This window comes from Aspergillus brunneoviolaceus (assembly GCF_003184695.1).
Source record: "Aspergillus brunneoviolaceus CBS 621.78 unplaced genomic scaffold BO95scaffold_8, whole genome shotgun sequence".
NCBI lineage: Eukaryota > Fungi > Ascomycota > Eurotiomycetes > Eurotiales > Aspergillaceae > Aspergillus > Aspergillus brunneoviolaceus.
The window spans coordinates 510,003-531,497 of record NW_020290738.1 but is presented as its reverse complement, the minus strand read 5'-3'; the positions used below and the strand labels follow the sequence as shown (position 1 = coordinate 531,497).

General features: G+C 54.5%; 9 protein-coding genes across 9 annotated transcripts; 6 read left to right on the top strand and 3 right to left on the bottom strand.

Moving 5' to 3' along the window:
* Nucleotides 1–14: 14 nt before the first annotated feature.
* On the bottom strand, nt 15–1,318 carry BO95DRAFT_511445 (thiamine transporter TPC1; the record flags this gene model as incomplete). Its single annotated transcript, XM_025591438.1, has 3 exons — nt 15–743; nt 836–1,144; nt 1,286–1,318. 3 exons carry the CDS (start codon nt 1,316–1,318, stop codon nt 15–17), a joined length of 1,071 nt encoding a protein of 356 aa, XP_025446200.1.
* A 715-nt stretch (nt 1,319–2,033) lies between these two features.
* On the top strand, nt 2,034–3,907 carry BO95DRAFT_439276 (putative Gamma-butyrobetaine hydroxylase subfamily). The gene has a single exon (XM_025585699.1). The coding sequence runs from the start codon at nt 2,141–2,143 to the stop codon at nt 3,764–3,766; it is 1,626 nt and encodes a 541-aa protein (XP_025446199.1). The 5' UTR covers nt 2,034–2,140; the 3' UTR covers nt 3,767–3,907.
* A 116-nt stretch (nt 3,908–4,023) lies between these two features.
* On the bottom strand, nt 4,024–5,502 carry BO95DRAFT_511443 (PICOT family protein). Its single transcript, XM_025591437.1, has 2 exons — nt 4,316–5,502; nt 4,024–4,232 (listed from the first exon to the last, which is right to left on the bottom strand). Exons 1-2 carry the CDS (start codon nt 5,087–5,089, stop codon nt 4,167–4,169), a joined length of 840 nt encoding a protein of 279 aa, XP_025446198.1. The 5' UTR covers nt 5,090–5,502; the 3' UTR covers nt 4,024–4,166.
* A 501-nt stretch (nt 5,503–6,003) lies between these two features.
* BO95DRAFT_381566 (RNA exonuclease) lies at nt 6,004–8,658 on the top strand. The gene has a single exon (XM_025583371.1). It carries the CDS (start codon nt 6,134–6,136, stop codon nt 8,423–8,425), a length of 2,292 nt encoding a protein of 763 aa, XP_025446197.1. The 5' UTR covers nt 6,004–6,133; the 3' UTR covers nt 8,426–8,658.
* Nucleotides 8,659–8,788: 130 nt separating this feature from the next.
* Nucleotides 8,789–10,763, bottom strand: BO95DRAFT_381563 (uncharacterized protein; the record flags this gene model as incomplete). The annotated part of the gene is made up of 2 exons (XM_025583370.1): nt 8,789–10,427; nt 10,483–10,763. 2 exons carry the CDS (start codon nt 10,761–10,763, stop codon nt 8,993–8,995), a joined length of 1,716 nt encoding a protein of 571 aa, XP_025446196.1. The 3' UTR covers nt 8,789–8,992.
* A 539-nt stretch (nt 10,764–11,302) lies between these two features.
* On the top strand, nt 11,303–12,885 carry BO95DRAFT_439272 (threonine aldolase GLY1). Its single transcript, XM_025585698.1, has 2 exons — nt 11,303–11,592; nt 11,648–12,885. Exons 1-2 carry the CDS (start codon nt 11,505–11,507, stop codon nt 12,646–12,648), a joined length of 1,089 nt encoding a protein of 362 aa, XP_025446195.1. The 5' UTR covers nt 11,303–11,504; the 3' UTR covers nt 12,649–12,885.
* Nucleotides 12,886–13,969: 1,084 nt separating this feature from the next.
* BO95DRAFT_354243 (serine/threonine-protein kinase) lies at nt 13,970–17,147 on the top strand (the record flags this gene model as incomplete). Its single annotated transcript, XM_025582208.1, has 3 exons — nt 13,970–14,869; nt 14,939–15,339; nt 15,389–17,147. 3 exons carry the CDS (start codon nt 13,970–13,972, stop codon nt 17,145–17,147), a joined length of 3,060 nt encoding a protein of 1,019 aa, XP_025446194.1.
* A 1,493-nt stretch (nt 17,148–18,640) lies between these two features.
* On the top strand, nt 18,641–20,151 carry BO95DRAFT_460061 (putative alpha-1,6-mannosyltransferase subunit; the record flags this gene model as incomplete). The annotated part of the gene is made up of 3 exons (XM_025588704.1): nt 18,641–19,085; nt 19,147–19,432; nt 19,494–20,151. The coding sequence occupies 3 exons, from the start codon at nt 18,641–18,643 to the stop codon at nt 20,149–20,151; spliced, it is 1,389 nt and encodes a 462-aa protein (XP_025446193.1).
* Nucleotides 20,152–20,617: 466 nt separating this feature from the next.
* BO95DRAFT_439267 (putative NADH-ubiquinone oxidoreductase 12 kda subunit) lies at nt 20,618–21,419 on the top strand (the record flags this gene model as incomplete). The annotated part of the gene is made up of 1 exon (XM_025585697.1): nt 20,618–21,419. A coding segment is annotated over exon 1 (254 nt), but the record flags the coding sequence as incomplete, so codon positions are not given.
* Between the last annotated feature and the right edge of the window lie 76 nt (nt 21,420–21,495).

Genomic DNA, 21,495 nt, shown 5'->3' with positions numbered 1-21,495 from the left:
CCAGAGAGTCTCGCTCAATCGGCAGCGATCTCCATATCTTGAAGCACGCGCAGCGTAGTCTCATACGTCCACATGGTCACCGCACTGGCCGGCGCCGCCTTGAACAAACTGACCGTCAGTCCACGATACAGGCCCCGAACGCCCTGCGTCCTCACAATCATCGCCATCGTACTGAAGACCCCCCGATACTCCGGAATATTCCGATGCACGTACAACAGCCGGGTCGGGCCCTGCACCTGCAATCGCTTCCGCACCAGATCCAGCGGGAACATCGCCGTCTTGGCCAAGACACTCGCCATCACGCCGGCCGCCGCATCCCCACTGCCCGCCGGCAGGTAGGGCACCTGCTGCGGCAGCGTGGCCACGACGGGCCGCAGCGCCTCATACGTCGCGAAGAACAACCCCATGTACGGCACCACCTGGCCCACCGCGGCGCTGCCGCCCCGGAAAAACCCCCGCGGGCCCTCCTGGCGCGCAATATCCCGCACCGAGGCTAGCAGCGACGTGTAGACGCGCTCCGTGCCCTGGGCGGCGAACCGCGTGCGCAGCAGATCCAGCGGATAGGTGGACAAGGTGGCCAGGCCGCCGGCCAGAGCCCCGGAGATGAAGGATTCGGCTGAGGGGGGCAGGCGAGTGGGTAGTTCGGTGGCGAGGATTTGGGTCGTCGTGCGGTAGGTGCTGAATTGAATGATGCCGTAGGCCAGGTAGAGGAGTTCCGCGGGGACGTTGCCTTTCCAGAGACCCTGTTTTTTTGGGCATGGTTGTAAGTGATGTGGTCTGGGGTTTGGGTATGCTTGGTGTATCTTGGGGAAGGGAAAGGCTGGGAAAAACGCACTGTGATTCCTTCCTCGCGGAGGATCGACTTCATCGTCGATAGAGTGCCCTTGTACACTGGTCCGGTGACATGTTGGTGGGAGATTGGGTCGGAGAGGGAGTGGATTTGGAGTTGGAGGCGGATTTTCACGACGTCGAGGGGGGCGATGCAGAATCTGGCGTGGTTTTGGGATTTCCGGTCAGCTTTGGCTTCGATGAAGCGATTTGGGGGCAAACGCGAGGCGGTTGCGATGCTTGGGGGAAAAACCATAACGTACCGTGAGAAGAGGCCTGCGATTCCGCCCGCGAGGACGACTTGTCGTCGCGACCCCTGAGGAAGGACATGTTAGTCGATTTGCGCCTTGCGTGTGGGGAGGTGTATGCAGGAAGTAGGCAGATAAGAGCAAGACCGGCTTGCATAGTCGCAGGAAGAGAAAAAGAAGTCCAGCCAAGCCCAGATCCATGCACTCACCTCATCCTTGAGGTGTTCGCCCCCGGCCGACATGCATGTGATTGCGGAGGGTCAATGGGAAAAGATAAAACCAGAGAAGATCGGCGGGAGGTTCGCGCGCAGGCGCTGGTGATTGATCTGATCTCAAATGCAGCTTTATACCCGATAGAAGGTCATTTGAATCTGGCTCGTGGCGTTGGAGAAAAATCCACAATACTTGTATGCGACTTTTTTTTTTGACTGAGTAACAAGTTGAACCGGCGATTGGGTCAGGAATACGTCAAAGGGTGAAATCTGGATGGTCTAGTCCTCCAATTGAACTGGAGCCGGCTAATTTTAGTGCGACTCCGATAGTGAATGCGCTGATAACACGCAGTCGGGGTGTAGTTAAGTGGGTGCAATGATTTGTGTCGGGGCGATAGATGATCGCCCAGGGCCAGAAAAAATGAAAGGCGCTCCCGCGCGCGATGACGTGAACTGAGGCTCGTTGTACGCGCCATTGTTGGTCTTGGAGCAAGAAGGGGAGCGCATCGTGATTTTGTTCGGGAATAACGAACGAATTCACTGATGAATTTTTCTCTGCACCACGTCTATGTTCAAGTGGTGATGCTTTAATTGTTTTCCGGTGATAACACTATGCCTGGCAGATTAAAGCGGCATGAGGCTAGTCTACAAGCGAGAAGAAAGCGCGATGCGGATTGCGGAGAAAGAGTTCGACCTCCGAGCCGAGGCTCTCGTTCTTGACTGTTAGCTGATGTGCTTTGCTTCCCCTCCATGATCTCCTTCCCTTCTTTCCTTTAGTCCGGTCGCTATATATATATGCTTCTGCCTCATCTTGTGCAGCAGCGCTCGGAGCTCAGATGAAGTGAGATCGACATGGCGTCCTTGTTAAAAAGAAGCCTCCTGCGATCTCCTCGCATCGCAACAGCTCTCACCCCCGCACTCCGCCGCAGCTACGCAAAGACACCAAGTCTATGGCAGGAAAAGAAGGAGGAACCCGAGATCTCAGCAGAGCATGGACGGTCCCCTGCTCCAGTGAATCCTTCCGTTCTCATTTCAGAATCTGAGTTCGACCCAGACGACCACCAAGGCGCCGCCCCCGAAGTTACTCACCCTGAACGTGACCGCACCACCGCCAATGAAGAAGGTCGGCCGTCAGTCAGACCCTTGCGGGTCCCTATCCAAATCGAAGGTAAATGGGTGGACGACATCCAGGCGACACAGGATGCTCTTCTGATCAAGCAACCTGGACGGAGGGAGTTCTCGGTACTCTATCACACGCTGCGCGATGCATGCAAATGCTCGCAGTGCGTCGATCCGTCTACCAAGCAACGCAATTTCCGCACCACCGACATACCCCTTGACATCCAGCCGCGGTCTATCGAGATCAATCACAAGAGAATGGTGGTAAATTGGGACCGGGGAATGGCAAAGGGCGAGAAGATACACAGATCCCAGTACGACATCGATCATATCAAACACGGTGTCTTCGCGCCCCTCCTGGAGGTTGCTAGCAGCAAGAGACGGTGGCGAAAGATTTGGAATCGTGCGACGATCGAAGAACATGTGTACTGGGTCGATTACGAGGATTTCATGCAGGAAAGTGAAGAATTCGCCTTGGCCCTGCGGAGCCTGGCCGAAACGGGACTCATCTTTGTCAAGAACATCCCGGACTCGCGCGCCGAGGTCGAGAAGATCGCGACGCGGCTCGGTCCCCTCCGCAACACGTTCTACGGCCCGACCTGGGATGTGCGCAACAAACCCAATGCCGAGAATGTCGCCTATACGAACCAGTTCCTGAACTTCCACATGGACCTGATGTACATGAACGAGCCCCCGGGGTTCCAGCTGCTGCACTGCCTGCGGAACTCGTGCGACGGCGGCGAGTCGCTCTTCGCCGACACCTTCCACGTGGCGCGGTCCATGTACCATGACCGGCGGCCGTACTGGAAGGCCCTGACGCGGCTGGACCTGACCTACGAGTACAACCACGCGGACCACTTCTACACCAACACCTGGCCGGTGTTCGAGCAGGAGTTCCCGCTGCCGCGGGAGGGCCTCCGGCGGCGGCTGACCCGCGTCAACTACTCGCCGCCCTTCCAGGCGAGCATCACGGACCGCTACCCGGACCACGGCGAGTACGCTCTGGCCGTGAAGGCGCTGGCGTACTTCGCGGCCAAGCTGGAGGACCCCAAGAATGTCTTCGAGCTGAAACTCGAGCCGGGCCAATGCGTCATCTTCGAGAACCGGCGCGTCGTGCACGCCCGCCGCGCCTTCAACACCGCCCAGGGCGATCGCTGGCTGGCCGGTGCGTACGTCGACGAGGATGCCGTGCTCTCTCGCGTCCGTACCGTGATCCGCAACCGGGCCTTTAGAAATATCTGGAATGAGCGCGACTACAGCCCTATGTTTCCCAGGATGCCAAATCAAGCCCGTCGGAACAAGGATCCTGAAAATTGGATGGCAAACGTTTGGCGAGCGGAAGACGAGTCGGAGTCGTAGGTTTTATATCCCTTCATCGTGCCATACTTGAATATGCATGTGTCTCGCCCTGCATGGCTAGATGCCCGAATAAAGCGGATTGCTTGACTCGCAAATTTTCATCTGTCCCTCATAAACAATATATCGCATGACTTCTACGAGAGGACATACACCGTAGATTTTGCTTCCATGTAGAGGATGTAAGACGGACATTTTACTTCGAGCGGCACAAGACCAGAGACGGCAAGGCAACGGAAGAAACTGAAACCGGTGGTACAATAATTAAATCTTTCGATTTTTTCTCAATATCCATCGCTAGATCTTAGAGAGAACTTGACAACTGGGAAGTATCTTTGAAAATAAATAAAAATGACGAGGGAAATACAGGGACCCCCAATAACGCAGACCTATTCTATAATACTCAGACAGCCTTGTTAACCGAGTACGCGGCGAGGAAATCCGGGTCATTCTCAAGTTCTTCCTTAACCTGTAATTGCGAGAGACGTTAGCACGGTTAACTTGCTTAGAAAAAAAGCAGGAAGAGGCAAAAAGAAAAAGAATAGAACATACAATATCCAACCCACCGACCAACTCGCCATCCACCCACAACTGGGGGAAAGTGGGCCAATCGGCGAACTCCTTCAGACCCTGGCGCACGTCCTCATCGGCCAGGATGTTGAAGAACCCGTACTTGACGCTGCGCTCGCGCAGGATCCCGACCAATTGCCGGCTGAAGCCGCACTGGGGCGCGCTGGGCGTGCCCTTCATGAATAGCATGACGGGCGCGGCCTTGACCAGCTCCGCCAGGCGCGCGAACAGGGCCTCCTTTGTCTCCGCCGTCGCGGCGGGGCCAGCAGCAGCTCCTCCGCCTGTAGCTCCGTTGGGCGCTTGGGTGGCGGTCGTGGGCGCGGAGGCGTCCTCGCGGGGCACGGCGGTCAATGGTGGAGGGATGGCGGTCTTCTGCTGCTGTTGTTGGGTTTGTTGTGTCGTGTTGCTGCCGGCGCCGGCGTAGCGCTCGACGGCATCGCGCACGCGCACGGCTTCACTGCCGCTGATGGACTCGAGGATCTGGCCGTCGCGGACGAGGACGACGAAGGGCACGGCGGTGACGTCGTAGTCTTCGGAGATGTCGGGCAGCTCCTCGGCGTTGACGCTCAGGAAGGCGGTCGTTGGCGGGCTCGTCGCCGGGTATTGCGAGGCCAGGGCCGACAGCACGGCTCGCATCTGCGTACAGGGCGCCGCCCAGGGGGCGTGGAAGTACAGCACCAGCAGGCAGGTCGGCGGCAGCGAGGAGAGGTAGGTCGGGAACTCGGCCTCCGTGGCCACTTCGATGAGGGCGGACATTGTGGGTTTGTGTTTTTTTTTGTTTTTTTTTGTGTTTGATTGCTGGTGGGTTTCGGGGGGCAGGGGGGCAGGGGGGCAGGAGGGGAGAGAGAGGAAGTCTTGTGTGCGTGTGTGACTGTTACGATGGCGTGGGGTGTGGGAGAATATGAGCGAGCGCGGGCGGCGGGCGAGGTCGGCGGCGGGGAGAGGGAGGGGGGACCTTTAGAGGGCTGTCTGTCGAGAGTGCTGCACTGGATGAGAGGAGAAGTTGTTTGCTTGAATCTGCTTCGTTGAACAGGTTGTGGTACTCAATCTGGTGAGTATATTGAGTAGGAAGGAGGGGAAAGAGAATAGATGACCAAGGTAGCAAAGACAATAAGAAGAGCACCAGGTACTATGAACGGAACAATCGAGGGAAGAAGAGGGAAAGGATGATCGATGGCGAAATTTTGGCCGCTTATCAGATCGAACCATGTTTTGTAATACAGCTACTCCGTACAATGTAACTAAATTATTCCCCCCTCCTCCTCCACCCATCTTGCGATCTTCGGCGCTCTGCAGCGGGTTTGATTGGTGGGATCCGAGGAAAGAAAGCTTCAGGATGAGTAATCACTTTGCCCTCGGGATGGACGCTTATCGGGAATTGATCGATTCATTCATTGAACTGCAACAAATGGTCTCTGGAGTCTGGCTTGAAGTTCTTCGTAGCCATGAGTTCAGCTATCGCGAAGCCTACTGTATAATGGCTCCTGGACCCTGCGCAGGTCCAGCTTGCATGTTTCGCAGATGCAGCCCTCCTGCAGACGCTGCAGCAACCACAACTTGAACTCATCACCGCCTACGATATGCTATCATCACGTGAGCCTGAAATTGATAGGATCTTCGCCGCGCGACATCCGAGCTCTGTCAATCGTCAGGCGAATTATCCCAGTTTTCTCGACATCTTTACAGCGGATTAGAAGGCGATTTCGTGTCTGAACCGGCTCTTGAATCAACTTGCTGGAACCGGTGTAGCTGGCTAAGCTGCTTCAGACACTTCAACCCATTGCCGCTGTCAACCCAGAAATGGCCGGATCCAGAAAGCGCAAGCACGCCGATTGCTCGGACGACGAAAGTCCGGTGAAAACCAACCCAGACACAGGGAACGGCTTCGGAGTCGCACAAACCCTTGCGTCCCTTCAGAGGTCGACATCGGAATCAAACGACAACAACGAGAACTCTGCGACGTCCGACGCCGGGGCCGATAAGGCGCCGAATGGAGCTCAGCGACCGAGCAAGAAGAAGCGTGTGGATGGTGTCAAGACCAAGTACCCCGTCCTCACCTACGTCGAAGGGCGATTACAGTCATCCATTCGGATCGCAGACCTACAGGGTCTGCTCCTATACTGTTTTGCCGATGGCATTGCACCACAGTGGATCTCCATCAAGCACTCCGGCTATGTACGAAAGATTGTGGTAGTGATGGTACCCGGCCTGGAACTTGGGATGCTGGATGGATCTATACCGCTGGCACCGGAGGAGACCAGCGAACAAATGGACGTGGACAAGGATACAGAAACTACGGAGAAACAGGAGGAGGATCCCAAGACGGCGGACTTTGCCCGATGGAAGCAAGGCCTGCCTCTGGAGGATCGGTCCCACCGGTTCAACCCGCGGCCGTTGACGCGGGAGAGTCTCCCAGAGCCTCTGCAGTCGTTGGCCGATATGTTTCCTCACGCTTGGCCGGTGAAGGCGCCTGGAGACACGAAGTACAACAAAGTGCACTCGCCGCTCCAGGCGATGCTCCTCACGCCACTTCCGAAGAATAAGGAGAGCAACAACACGAAAGGTCCGAAACCGGTCAGGGTCGACAAGAACCAGGCTTCCCAGAGAACGCCAATCACTACGTTTATCAGTTCCGTCGCGGATCTGCGCGAAAACGACTACGTCCTACATCCGGCTCTCATGGCCAGCGAGCAAGAGAGGTTGACTTTAGCGGAGAACCGCAAGCGAGCCGGTCAATCTGCAGAGGATGGATGGGCTGATACCCACGTTGAATGTCTAGAGGCTGGCCAGGTACCGGAGGCTGAGATCCAGCAGGGAAGCATGACCGCTGGACGGGACGTATTGGCGCTGGATTGCGAAATGTGTATCACGGAGGGAGGCCAGTCCGAACTCACGCGGGTTAGCTTGGTCCGCTGGGACGGGGAGGTTGTCCTCGACGAGCTCGTGAAGCCACAAAAGCCCATCATCGACTACCTCACTCGATTCTCCGGCATCACAAAGGAGAAGCTCGACCCCGTCACCACCACCCTCGCCGACATTCAGCAGAAGCTTCTCACCATCCTCACGCCCCGAGCCATCCTCGTCGGCCACTCCCTCAACTCCGATATGAACGCCCTCAAGATGACCCATCCCTTCATCGTCGACACCACCTTCATTTACCCCCACCCACGCGGCCCGCCCCTCAAATGCAGCCTGAAGTGGCTCACTCAAAAATACATGGGCAAGGAGATCCAAAAGGGCCAAACCGGCCACGACTCCATCGAAGACGCCCGCGCCGTGCTCGAGCTCGTCAAGCAGAAGTGCGAGAAGGGCGAGCGCTGGGGCACGGGCGACAATTCCAACGAAAGCATCTTCAAACGCCTTGGCCGCACCACCCGGCCTGGCAAGCACACTCCCTCAACCAACAACAACACAACCAATAATACCCCTGAAGGCCGCACCGGCGCCGTTGTCGACTGGGGCAACCCCGAGCGCGGCTTCGGCGCCCAGGCGACCGTCGCAATCGGCTGCGTCGACGACAACGACGTCGTCAACGGCATCGCCTCCGCCGTCAACGGCGACAACACCCACCTTTCCATCCCCGGCGGCGGCGTGGACTTCACCTGGGCGCGTCTGCGCGAGCTCGAACTCCACCGTGGCTTCTGCAATCGTCTCCCCGACCCCAACAACGCCAACGAATCGACGGCCGTGGTCCCTGCCGCCGAGGAAACCACAGCAACAACAACAACGTCCAGTAATGCCGCTCCCACCGCAGCAGCCATAAGTACGACATTACCCTCTGAGGAGAAAACAGAAGAAGAGCGCCCAGCAACGACGCCACAATTATCGGATGTGGTCAGCCGGACGGTCGCGAACATCCAGCGCATCTACGACGCCCTCCCGCCCTGTACCTTGTTCATGGTCTACTCGGGCACCGGGGACCCGCGCGAGGTCGCCCGTCTGCAGGCGATGCACAAGCTGTTCCGCGAGGAGTATAACTCCAAGAAGCCGTGGGATGAGCTGAGCGTCAAGTGGACGGATACGGAGGAGCAGGCACTCAAGAAGGCCTGTGAGCGGGCCCGCGAGGGCTGTGGGTTTATGTGTGTAAAATAGATGTGTACTGTGTGTGTTTCCCGCTCATCTAGAGCGGTTGGTGTCTTGGAATGGTGAAAATTGGGGGTTGGATCTCGAATCATGTATCTACTTTGGGGGAAGGGAGCTTCAGGTACTCTACCAAGCCATTGATCTATTTGTGGATTTATGTGGCTTTGCTTGTGGGACTTACTCGATCCGGGTCTCATGTATGGATCATAGATACCATCTGATTGTTATTTTGATCAAGGGAGGTAGATTGTAGCCTTGACCTCACACGGAAGAGGAAATATTATTCGGGGGGGTGTCTCGAACAGACAAGGAGATACAATCTAGACTTAACCAGCCGAATCCGTCCACCGGATTCACCCACCCACCCACCCACCCACCTATTCACCGATACGCCGGTAAGGAGAAAACTGAAGGGAACACTTTTCGTGCGCCGAAGAAAACAAAAGAAAAAGCATGGCGTAACCTTGGAAGGCCAAGCTTGGGGTTCTTAAAAGGACAGGAAGGGTTGAATCGAAAAATGTTTTGTTAGCGAAGAGGAGGAGGCAATCTGAGGGAATTCCCGCCTTCACCGATATTTCATCGAGAAGTATCGGTTTCCATGGCCTCCTCGCGTTGCATGGCCAGTCGGACCATGATGTCGCGCGCGGCGGTCTGGGCCTTGCGCTTCTCGCTAGTGTCCGTGGCCTGGATGTCGTTCATGGCAACAGGAGGGTTTTCTTTGCCGGCACTGGGTGGTTTCGGCTCGGTTGAGTTAAAGGTTTCGCCATTATTCAGTTTGCCGTTGGGGAGTGACTGGCCTGGCGCGGAGAATAGGTTATTTGCAGACTGCCGTCTTCGAAGGCTCCGAGAGCGTGTCCGGCGAGGCTCTTGGCCCGGGGCTGGTTCACTGGGGCTGGTGGCGGCGAGAGAAGCCGTTTCCTTGGGATTGTTGGCTCCGTTGATGTTGTTGGTGTTTTGTTCGGCAAGTGGTGCGGGCTTGAGGTGAGAGAAAATGTCAGGTTTGGTGGTCTGGCTGAATGACTTGCGGGGCCGGCCTGCCTTCCTCGCGCTGGTGGAAGTTTTATCGGCCGGTTGAGCCAACCGGGGCCGTTTGACGACTGGCTCCCTTGGCTGCGAGTTCGTAGAAGCTTCCAGGCTTCCGTCCATATTGTGATCGTCGTGCGGTGTTTGATGTCGAGAGTGGCTAACTTCGATGCGCAATCGAGGGGACCCCAAGGGGCTTGGTTCGCGGGTCGTAGTATCCGTCGTATGGACTGTTTCTGAATTCCGGAGGGGTGGATCCTTGAGTGGAATCTTGACGGCCGGTATAGTATTCCTACCATCCAGAGCAAAGTCGCCGATACTCTCGTCGTCATCGTCATCGTCAAACGAGTCCCCGATCGGCTGCGTTCGACCACTTGGGAACGAGTCGGGCCACGGCCGCTTCCTGCTCCCCTGCAGTAGTCCTGGACTCCGTACTTCCGGTAGCATCTCGCCTACAGTCAATATCGGTAGTGAAGGGGGCAGTTGCTCCTGCTGTCTAGCCGATTGTTGTTCCTCCACGTAGCGGTTCTTCAACTTCAAGGCTTCAATCTCCAATTTGAGTCTTTCGATCTCCTCGGACTTCGATCGGAGCTCCTTCAACACCGTCGCGATCATCAGGTCCTTGCTAGCAGGGCTGTTCATGTCTGGACCGAAGCGACCGGGGCCGTTCAACTCAATACGTAGGGCGGTAAATGCATGTTTGAGTTCGAACATGGTATCGTGGAGGTTGCTGACCGAGCTGGAAATATGATCAAGGCTAAGACCTTGATGTTGAATCTGTTGTTCCACCGAGATCCCATGACTCTCCAGCTCCGTGGATCCGGCCGGGACCAAAGCGCCTGGCTGAAAAGGAGCCCTATCTCGTCGTTGTTCCTGTGGTGGGCATATCAGACGTTCGAGCGCTCCATCTTTGAAGGTAGGTTCGACGGTACGCATGGTCACGATCTCCCTGAATGACACTTTGGAAAGCTTCCAGAAGATGTTTGGACTTAGGGATTGTTGTTAGCTTAACACAAGAAAATCTAACATCATCCGTTTCTTACCCATTGTCGAGGGCACACAGCGCACCCAGCTTTTGCTGGCAAAGCTTGCAGGAGACTTCCTGTAGGATGCGACCCCGCAATTTGCTCAACTCCGAGGACTGGGGGATCTGCTTCTTTTCCGAGGAGATAGAAATGCGATGCAGCTCGACACTCAGCCACCCCGCCGCTATAGAGTAGGAGTTCGAAAGCTTCGCCCACTCGTTCTCCAAGGCGGCGAGAGAGCTGGAGCATCGCGAGCACTGGCACAGGATCGCGGGTCGAGTTAGGCGGGACAAATCCATGGTGGCAGACATGATGAGGGATAAGCGAGGGGGGATGCGTGGCACCCACGCCGGGGGGGAAATTGGGTGGTGATCGGTTGTGTCGCTGTAGCAGAATCTCACTTCTCTGAGGAAAGGGGTGGGGGGGGGAAGGAGAGGAGGAGGTCGCAAGTTGAGACAGGACGTTCCGAATCCATCAGGGCAAACCTGCCTGCCCGCGAAGATCCAGAGGTCTCGATTGCTGACTCAGCCATCAACTGGGGACACGTCGGCGGGTCGTCCTTTTCCTCTTTGGGACTACTATCGATAAGGACGGCGCGCGTTTGCCGTGGCGTCATAGGCTGACACCGAGCGTTGATTACTGTGTTACAGCCTTACAGTCTTACAATTACAGACACTCATGGTTTATGGAACGGAACCCGACTGGATTCCCTCTGCCTCGGAACGTTGGTCTCTTGCTGGTCGCGGCGGGAAGTTTTGCCCAGCAGATTGGGCACCCCGCATAGGCAGTTTCCCCATCTCCCGGCTCCTCCCCGGGCCCTTCTTCCCTGCGGTGTCGGCTTCGGGCTTACTTTGACGGGTTGACGGCTTCCGGCTTGCTCGTAATTTACCCCCACCCCCCCTCCTTCTGCTTCTTTTCTACCGTTTACTGTGAGTACAAAAGTCTTAATGAGATACCTCACCCGTCTTTCTCTCCGGAACCCATCCGCTCAGAGACCTTTGGTTCCTATCTCACGAATCGCATATTCCCCTCGATTCGCCATGGCCAGCACATCGACTGTCTCGCATAGCAATGGGAGCAGGCCCAGCACGTGGCAGGGTGCTGGCGCCGCTGAGTTTGATCTCAGAAGTGAGTTCATGGACAACGCTGTGATGCGTGGATCTTGCTAAATAAAACAACAAAGGCGATACCATGACCAAGCCTACTCCCGCAATGCTAGAAGCTATCTGCCAGACCACCCTTCTCGACGACGTCTTCGGTGAAGATCCGGTAACAAATGATCTGGAAGCATACGTGGCAGAGCGGACGCGGCATGAAAGTGCTTTACTGGTGATGTCCGGCACTATGGGTAACCAGGTGGCTATCCGCACCCATCTCAAGGAGCCACCCTACTCAGTGCTGTGTGATCACCGTGCGCATATCTTCTGCTACGAGGCAGGCGGTGTCAGCTCTTTGACTGGTGCGACTGTCCTCCCGGTTGTTCCCAAAAATGGCACCTACCTTACTCTGGAGGACATCCAGAAGCATGCCGTTCTGAGTGACAATATCCACTATTGTCCAACAAAGTTGATCAGTCTCGAGAACACTCTGGATGGGAGGGTCATGCCGCTTGCAGAAGCTCGAAGAATCACTGATTGGGCGCATCAAAACGGCATCAAGGTGCACCTCGATGGTGCGAGACTATGGGAAGCAGTAGTGTCTGGAGCGGGTAGCTTGCCAGAATACACCACTCTGTTTGATAGTGTGAGTCTGTGCTTCTCTAAAGGCTTGGGTGCTCCTATCGGCAGTATCGTTGTAGGGTCCGCCGATTTCATCAAAAAAGCTCGGTGGTTCCGGAAGACCATTGGGGGTGGGGTGCGTCAAGCGGGAGTACTGGCTGCGGCCGCCCGCGTCGCTGTTGAAGAGACCTTTGGGCCTGACCCTCATGGCAAACAAGGAAAGCTTCTAGAATCCCATCAGAATGCAAAGAAGGTTGCTCAACTTTGGACTGGCCTGGGTGGCAAGCTCGCCCACCCAGTGGAGACCAACATGGTCTGGCTGGACCTCGAGGCATCTGGACTAGGGCCCAACGACCTTTCGACCATCGCCCAGGAGAAAGGCTTGAAAATGTCGGGGAATCGGATTGTTGTCCACTACCGTAAGTCTTCCTTCCTCCTTGTGAATCATCGACATTTCAGGCCATAACCTTAAGCATAGAGGTATCCACGGACGCTATCGCTCGCTTGGAACAAGTTTTCAACACGGCATTGAGTGGAAAATATCAACGTAGTACTGATCCGAGTAAGCCGTACGGCACACGATAGATAAAGGCAAATTGTGGTGCAAAACGGTGCAAAACGGTGCAAGGCGGTGCATATTTTCGAGACATTGTACATGTAACTATTAGTATACTGGACGAGAGCAAATATACCTAGGTACCTGTAGCTGCCGGCTTCATCCACGGATCATCTTTGCCAAAGTGGTGTAACTGCCGCCCGCCTCTCAGGCCAGGACTCCAATTGGCCAGGCACCAATTAGCGCACCCGTGGCTTGGATTGATGCCTGGGGCTGCGGTGGGAGCTCAAAATAACCAAACAACTTACTGCTAGTGGAGCGGTGCCTCCGAGTCTCCCCCCAGCCTTGCCTTCTCTTCGCCTTGCTGCATGTTTCTCCGACGACGCCGCCTGCCGGACAGCCTCTTCTCTCGTCTCTATTGTTGGTTCCGCCTTCGAAGCTGAGACCATCGCAGCAATCTGGACTTGTAGTGAGTGGGTGGCTGGCGGGGAGAGCACGTCAATCGTGTAAGTTCGGTTTTCTTTTCCCCGTGGAACAATTCTATCGATCGAGAGGCATCTTGGCTAATAATGGTTTGTGGCCGGCTTTAGATATGATTAGATGAAAGATCGCATTATCCGATCCATACGGCCCGGTCGACACCGCTCCCTTCACTCCTTGTTTCAATGAGTCAGCTTTGCGCTGCATCGGGGGCTTGAACATACACAACGCGCACGATTGCTCGCCGAAGCTCGAGTCGATCAAGAGCTCAAATACCACACCAGCTTGATCTTGCTTGTTTTGGTGCTAGAGCGCGCGATACATAGTTAATCTGCTTACAGCCGGTGACAACTAACCAGACAGTATCAACCGCTGTGGACAGACTATCTTGGTCTTCAAGAGCTTGCCCCGGGTTAAACAAGACTTAGCACTGTGTGCATGAGGCGCTAGTTCTTGGTTCTCGCGAGGTAAGAGCACTTGGCGCTTTGTATCACGAACCGCACGCATAAAATGGGAAAGTGCATGTTGCAGAGACTTATACTTAAATGCAGCCGTGCGAATCAGCCGTGTTGATAATCGCCTTGGTTACGCATATCTTTCCTTGCATTTTCACGACTAATCACGAGCACACTATTTTTTCACTCCCAGTCTTTTTCTGTCTATAGCTTCACGTTATCTCTACCCATATACACACTTCTCAGCTTGAACGCCTTTCTTTATCAATCACTGCAAACGCTTGTCATCATCACAAATGGAGGCGACTCAGGAATCAACCCAGCCGTGTACGGACCCTCGCCGTGCTGGCTACAACAACTCTGGTCTTCTTGAAGATGATGTGACGGACATCATCTGTATCCTACACCCCAACTCGCCCGCAGCGCACGAGGCCGTGGCAGCGACCGCCCGCCAAAGTCCCCAGCACATTCTGCAAAGACACGCATTAGATTATGAATGTTCTGATACTGCTGCCTTGGACTTTGCTCTTCGCCTGTCATCCCAAGTACGCGACCCATGTGCCGGTTTCTACTTCGGACGAAACCCAGCCCGCTGCGACCTTTTGCTCACAGCGCAGGGCAATATGGGACGAATCTCCAACACGCACTGTCGTATCTTCTTGACCCAGGACGGAATTCTGATGCTCGAGGATACCTCCACCAATGGTACGATAGTGGACAACTGCCGTCTCCGGAAGACTCAGAAAGAGAAAAGCCGTATGCTAGTCAATGGTTCGGTGATCCAAGTCATGAATGGTGACCACGCTTCGGATGAGGTTCGCTTCATTGTCCGCATGCCCTCCCGGGATGGTTACATGATGCAGTACACCGAAAACATACTACGCTACTTCGAGCGGATCTCAAAGCTTCAACCTCAACAGCCCGGCAAGACTCAGCGCAATCCTCGCGCGACACCCGCACCGGCCTTGCAGTTGTCAGGCTCCAATACCTACGGGATGCACTGGTCTGGTGGATCAACATACAATGTCACCGGTCAGATTGGAAAAGGTGCCTTTGCAACAGTCTATAAGCTCGCGACAAAGCAGCATGGAGCGGTATATGCCGCTAAAGAGCTTGACAAGCGACGATTCATGAAAAACGGCATACTCGACAAGAAAGTTGATAATGAGATGCAAATCATGAGAGACTTAAAACATGTAACGTTTCCTCCTTTCCTTTGCCGCCACTTCGGATCGTGATAGCTAATGACTTTGGACTCATTCCAGCCTAACATTGTACAATACATCGACCATTACGAACACGAGCGCTGGATCTACATCATCATGGAGTACGTCCCTTGCGGCGAGTTGTCAACCTACTTACAATCGCATGGCAAGATCCAAGAGGACATGGTGAAGCCTATGGCCCGTCAGATCTTGCATGCATTGCAGTATCTGCACGCCCGAAAGATCACACACCGTGACATCAAACCCGACAATATCCTGATTTCCTCTTTCGATCCGCTGAGGGTCAAATTGTCAGACTTCGGTCTCTCAAAAGTAGTTCAGGAAGAGACATTCTTAAGGACCTTCTGCGGCACCCTGCTCTATTGTGCCCCTGAGGTTTATCCTGAATATGAGACATACCGGCGTGGGGAGGTCAAGAAGCGGCGTAGGCTGGGCGATCCGTAAGTATAATGATGTCTGTCTCTGTCTTGATAAAGTACTAATGTTCAGGCCTCCGAAAACGTCTCCTTACGGTCAATCCGTCGATATGTGGTCGCTTGGCGCCGTTCTTTTCCACTTGCTCGCTGGTGTCCCTCCGTTCGCTCCGAGGGGCGATGACAGGGGAGCTCAGATGCTTAGAATCATCATGACCGAGGATGCCGATTACTCCCAGCTTCGTGCAGTTGGAGTCTCAGAAGATGGCATCGACTTTGTTGCGCAGCTCTTGACTCGTGATCCCCATTCTCGATCAAATCAGAAACAATGTTTCCAGCATCCATGGATCGCCAATATCCCCGATCTTGACCAGTACGAGGACGACGAGGTCAACCCTGACGTCGTCGAGGAGCTTTCAGACATCGGGGAAGATGTGGAGGACGAGCTGGACGCATCCCAGCTTTCGCTCAACGAGAACGCGGTACAAATCCTAGATGAAGAGGGGGACGACCTGGCTCAATCCAAAAAAATTAAACTCGATTACCCTCCCGCCAATATCCATTACCCGTCGCTTCCGGAAATCGAAAGCTTCGCGTCCCTTCAGCCAGTGGCACAATCTACTCCGAAACGCCTCTTTGGTGAGATCACGCCGTCGGTCCTCCACAGCTCCCACGCGTTGGGGGAAAATGTGGACGCGTTCGAGGGCGATGATTACAGCATCCATGACTTTGTGTCTTCAACTGGTGAGTCGATGATAAGCGACGGCAACAGCCTATTTTCTATCCTCTCCCTCCCGGAAAACCCCATTGCCGGATCTGCACCTAGCTTGATGGGAGCTGAGAAACTTATTGGGCAGCTGAACGTGAACTCACGCGACCCTGGCACATCGAGTCCCATTCCCCAGGGCGCCGAGGCACAGGAACCGCCAACTAAAGCGAACATAGGCGACCCGGTCAAGCAACCTTCGAGCACGAAACAGCGGACCAATGTTGTGGATGAGACCCCCAAGCCTTCGGCCATATTCAGTCGACGGATAGAGCTGCCGATGCCTGATACTGCCAGTGATAGTTCAAGTCCGGAGCCTTTCTCCAAGCAAAAGACCCAAGAGCCTGAAGATCGAAGTGGAGAAGTGGAAATTTTCAGTATCGAATTGGCCAATACCATCGATGCCAAAACAGGAAAGCAGCTTCCAGATATAAGCCAGAGACCAGAGCCTCCGGAACCGCCCGCAGAACCTGATCCTGAACCAGATGAGGTGCCACTTCAAATTCCGCAACCTATGCCTCAACGGAAAGAGCCTCGACTTCTCCTTGGCAAGTTGAGTACCCTGCCTGGATCGGTATTCGACCTCACCCTTCGCTTGGAAAACCGAATGACTTCATGGGGTCGGGGCCCCCAAGCAACTATCTGTTATCCCGACCCAATGGACACACGGGTTCCTGCATATGCCTTGGAGGTCACCTTCTGGGCGCCGGCCATCGAAGCCAAAATCGCCGATGGCAAAGACTGGCTGACTGTCCCGGGGGTAATGGCCATTCTGTCTACCAAAACACGCAAATGTATCTGGGTAAATGACACTGAGCTGCGACGCGGGCCTGAGGGGGACAAGAACAATCGGGAGGGTTTCCACTTCGGCAAGCTTTACACCGGCGACGTCATTACTATTTGGCAACATCGAAACAAGTTCTTGAAGTTCGAATGCGAGTTTTATCATGGAGACAGCGCGCGTCCGCGACCCGAAGCCGAGAAGGGGTTCACAGTGCGCAAAGTGCTGATGCCCAAGGAAAAGGCTGCTAATCAACTTCCGGTACTCAAAGATTATGGAAAGAAGTGAGAGGGTTCTTGCTTGGCCGAGTCGGATAGAAACCAAGGTGAGCCAAATGGGCTTGTCAAATAGGAACATGGGTGTTTTATATAATCGTTTTGGAAAGCTGTGACTTATTTTTGGGTTGGGATTTGTGCTGAATTCAGGAAAACTGGGACGGGTTACTGCTTGATCGCCCATGAAACGGAGCTACGATTGGATGTTGAAGATGAAAAGCCAGACGAGATACACCCCCTGTGATCCATGATATCATTTACGCTGTTGTATACTTATGAATACGCTGAGAACGTTTTACATCTTATGGTAATTTTCTTATTCTTATGGTGAGAGGAATAGTGTTTTGGTGGTTGTCATGTAGTCTACAGTATGTGCTGGGCTGTACATACTCAGTTCGGGCCGAGTGACCCTGAGACGAACTCCCAACCCATTGGGTTAGTCTTGGAGATTAGTGTGGTGGAGCCCCTACTTTTTTAGCCCGACTTAGCTTCAATTGCACTATCAATCGTCTTCAAGTTCTCCATCGTCATTAATATCGGGTTGTACTCAGTATGAGCACACGAACTCAATCAACCCATACATTTGAACCATGAGAACCATGAGGCTCCTTCCTGATCATCTGAAACAGTGTTATGGATGGGTCGGTCCAGCTACTGCCGCACCCGGAAGAATGCCAGGCAGAACAGCCAGACAAAAAGTCCTTCGCTCGCTGTGGTCCAAGCGAGGGGGCGGGGCTCTTCCCCATTGAAGGTTGATTGATTTTAATTTCCTTTGGTAACAGTCTTCATCTCCTTTTCTCTAAACCCCACCAACCACCGATTGCAAATCCCCCAATCCTAATCTTGTTTGAGAATCGGCTGCTCATTGTGTTCGTGTCACAGAATCGTTTTGTACAGCCCCAAGTATCTGCACTTTTCATGAACAATGGCCATGTCCCACTGAAAGTATAGGCGCGCGCGCGCGCGGAAGGGTACAATTCGGCTCTACTACCTACATTCCCGGTGACTGTCGACCTTATGGCCGTAGCTCTGTCCGTCCCTAAACCACTTGCACCCACGGTGTGGTTCTGCTGGGGCCACCCCTAGCGTGTGCCCTTGGAAATGAACCGTTGCGAGTGACAAGTGGCCATCCACTCCCTCGAGTTCGACGGAAACGGGCAGACCCGTTCACGGATGGGTTTCTGCGCCTGTTCCTGTCCCCCATTCCTTTTCCGTTCCCCAGTTAATTTTACTTTTAATTTTCTTTTCAAATGGCTTGGTTGTTGTTATCTAGTAGCCTCCATGTCGACCATATCTCTCCCTCACGGCGCTCTGGGTCCCATTTTTCTCTCTCTGTTCCTCGTTCTTCAACCCTTCTGTCCATGAGTCGGCATCCCTCTCCCTACGCGCTCGTCTCCTCCGACAGTTGCGCCGACTACCTGTTCAGTAACACCTCAGCTTGAGTGGCCGTTGTGTTCGCTTGAAATTGCCACTTTTCTCGTCTTGGTCGGCTCCGACACCCCGCCCATGTCGTTCTCCCGGTCACCATCTCCCCACCCGCCGGGGGTGGGAGGATGGTCCAGCCCCGGATTCACACACGGCAGTGGCACATCCACGCCTCACAGTGGCTTGCTCTCCCCGACTGCCCTAGGGCCGAGTGGGATCTCATGGGCCGTCGCCAAAGCCAAGAGCGACGAGGTGCGAGGCTATCCATCCTTCGCAACCAAGAACAACGGATTCTTCTCGCGGTCGAGGCGTCAGTTGTCTGCGACGCTGCCGCGCTTTCGCCTAGGATCAGGATCCCCGAATGGCTACGTTGATAAGGACGAATTCGGGCGGGGGTACCCGTTCACTAGTTCCGGTGACGGCTGGCGCTCCTGGGGATTTGGCAGGGCGGTGTTTCGACGTAGGCGCTCGCGGCTGTTACTGGTTCTGGTCGCTTTCGCGCTCGGATATGTCTTGCTGTGGACACGTACGTAGGGACAGATATCGTTTGCGCGCGCAACACACGATTCACTGACCCATTGTTACAGGGATCATCGAGGCCTACAGACGGTCATCATTGGGTGGTGGGCGCAAGTTCGTCATTATCCTAGAATCGAATATCGAAGGGGGAGTGATGGAGTGGAAGGGCGCGCGGGAATGGGCGATCGAGCGCAACAGCATCGGCAACAAGGATCACTACGCCAAGCATTGGGGGTACGAGCTTGAGACGGTCAACATGCTGGCCAAGAAGCGCTATTCACATGAATGGCGCGAAAACTGGGAGAAGGTTGACATCATTCGGGAAGCCATGCGCAAATACCCCGATGCGGAATGGTAAGTCATGCTGTACTAGCCAAGGGAAAGAGGGAGTGCGTGATAGCTAATTCTGCTGTAGGTTCTGGTGGTTGGACCTGAACACCTGGATTATGGAGTACTCGTACTCCCTGCAGGACCATATATTCCACCGGCTTGGCGAACTTGCTTATCGCGATATCAACGTCTATAACCCACTTGGCATCAATCATCCTCTCAACGATCCCTACTTGGATCAGGTTTCTCTCTCTCCGAGCGGGGATAACGATACGTCCTCGATCAATTTTCTTCTGTCGCAAGACTGCGGCGGGTTCAACCTCGGCTCCTTCTTCATTCGACGATCCCTCTGGGCCGATCGATTGCTGGACGCCTGGTGGGACCCCGTGATGTACGAACAGAAGCATATGGAGTGGGAGCACAAGGAGCAAGATGCGCTGGAGTATCTCTACACCAACCAGCCGTGGGTCCGCAGCGGGGTGGGCTTCCTTCCGCAGCGGCAAATCAACTCCTTCCCTCCTGGCGCCTGCGGCGACGGGGGTGACTCAAAGGTCCATTATGACGAGGGAGATTTCCTGGTCAATATGGCAGGCTGTAACTTTGGCCGGGACTGCTGGGGTGAGATGTACCAGTATCGCGAGTACAGCAAACAGTTGAATCGCCCACCATGGGACCGGTTCAGGGAACGGCTGAACGAGCTCCGCGACAAGCTCTTTCCTCGCATAGAAGAGGAGACGCAATGATAGGTGTTTACGATGGGTTTGTGAGGCCTGCATGATAAGAGATGAGGAGTATGGGGACTACTTGTGCATTAATGTGGACTTTGTAAATTGGCCAGGCGTTTCGGCTTCGCTTTCGGTCTTTGTATGAGTATATTTTTCGATGAGGAACTCAATCAACCACTTACATTATTCAGGTGAACTTGACACATGAAACACCGCTCGTATAACTAGTAATTTACTCAAGTTTGCAAACCATTACTCAAGTTTACAAACCAGCTTCATAGAACACATAATGACTAATCATCAATCACAACCCGCAGATGAAAACAGCACACCAGCTCTCTCCCGCCCACCCTAGTATTCTTGCCTGCAGTGCCAGCTTAAATGCGGATGCTCAATAACGCGGCAGTGACCGCAGACCGCCCGCCCACCCCATCCAATCACAGCCCCCCAATTGCATTTGCTCCCATCCTCTCTCAATTCCGTCCGAACTTCATGAACCTCCGTCCGAACACTCCGAACCATCAATCGCCCTCCCAATCCGCAATTGAACCCCCTCCACCACGAAACCTTTCACCGCGGAGTGCACCTTTCCTCTCCCGCCAACGAATTTCTTCGATCCGCAATCAAACCGAAAACAAAAACCCGACCCGATCAAAATGCCCACCCCGGAATCCGCCGCCTTTCTGGCCAAGAAGCCCACCGTGGCCCCGACCTACGACGGCGTCGACTACGAGGACAACGTCGCGCTGCACAACGCCCGCGACGCCATCATCCGCGAGCAGTGGGTCCGCAGCATGATGTCGCGGCTGGTCGGCGAGGAGCTGGGCAAGTGCTATGCGCGCGAGGGCGTCAACCACCTCGAGAAGTGTGGGGTTTTGAGGGGTATGGTTTTTTTTTTCTTTCCGTCTGATTGAGTGTTCTTGCTGTGGTCCTTTTTGGGCGTGATTGGGGTTAGGATTGGAGGGGGTTTGGGGCTTGGTTGGATGGGATGAGGGATTGGGGTGGTTGAGTTCTGAGTACTGCATACTGCGTACTGAGGTTGAGATTGAGGAGGGTTGGGGATGGGATATTCTATTCCGAGAGGGGTTGGCTGAATGCTACTCTCAGTTGCCCACTGTGTGTTTCTGTCGAGGCTTGGGACATATGCTAATATCTTTCTGCTTCGTGTCTAGAAAAATACTTCGAACTCCTCGGGGAGCGCAAGATCAAGGGTTATCTCTTCCAGGAGAAGAACCACTTCTCGCAGGAGAAGTCTGCTTGAATTGTTTAAAAGGGTGAAAGGGGGGATAGAATTGAGTGAAGGAAGTGGAGGGGGGTTGGGGGCGGGGAGCTTTTCATGATCCTGGTGATGAGCATCGCAGG

Excerpts from the sequence above, each read along its gene's own strand:
- BO95DRAFT_381566 (XM_025583371.1), top strand. The coding sequence starts at position 6,134 with ATGGCCGGATCCAGAAAGCGCAAGCACGCCGATTGCTCGGACGACGAA.
- BO95DRAFT_511443 (XM_025591437.1), bottom strand. The coding sequence starts at position 5,089 with ATGTCCGCCCTCATCGAAGTGGCCACGGAGGCCGAGTTCCCGACCTAC. Across the intron at positions 4,233-4,315 it reads TGGTCGGTGGGTTGGATATT|GTTAAGGAAGAACTTGAGAA; the intron begins GTATGTTCTATT and ends TCGCAATTACAG.
- BO95DRAFT_439276 (XM_025585699.1), top strand. The coding sequence starts at position 2,141 with ATGGCGTCCTTGTTAAAAAGAAGCCTCCTGCGATCTCCTCGCATCGCA.
- BO95DRAFT_439272 (XM_025585698.1), top strand. The coding sequence starts at position 11,505 with ATGGCCAGCACATCGACTGTCTCGCATAGCAATGGGAGCAGGCCCAGC. Across the intron at positions 11,593-11,647 it reads CGCTGAGTTTGATCTCAGAA|GCGATACCATGACCAAGCCT; the intron begins GTGAGTTCATGG and ends AAAACAACAAAG.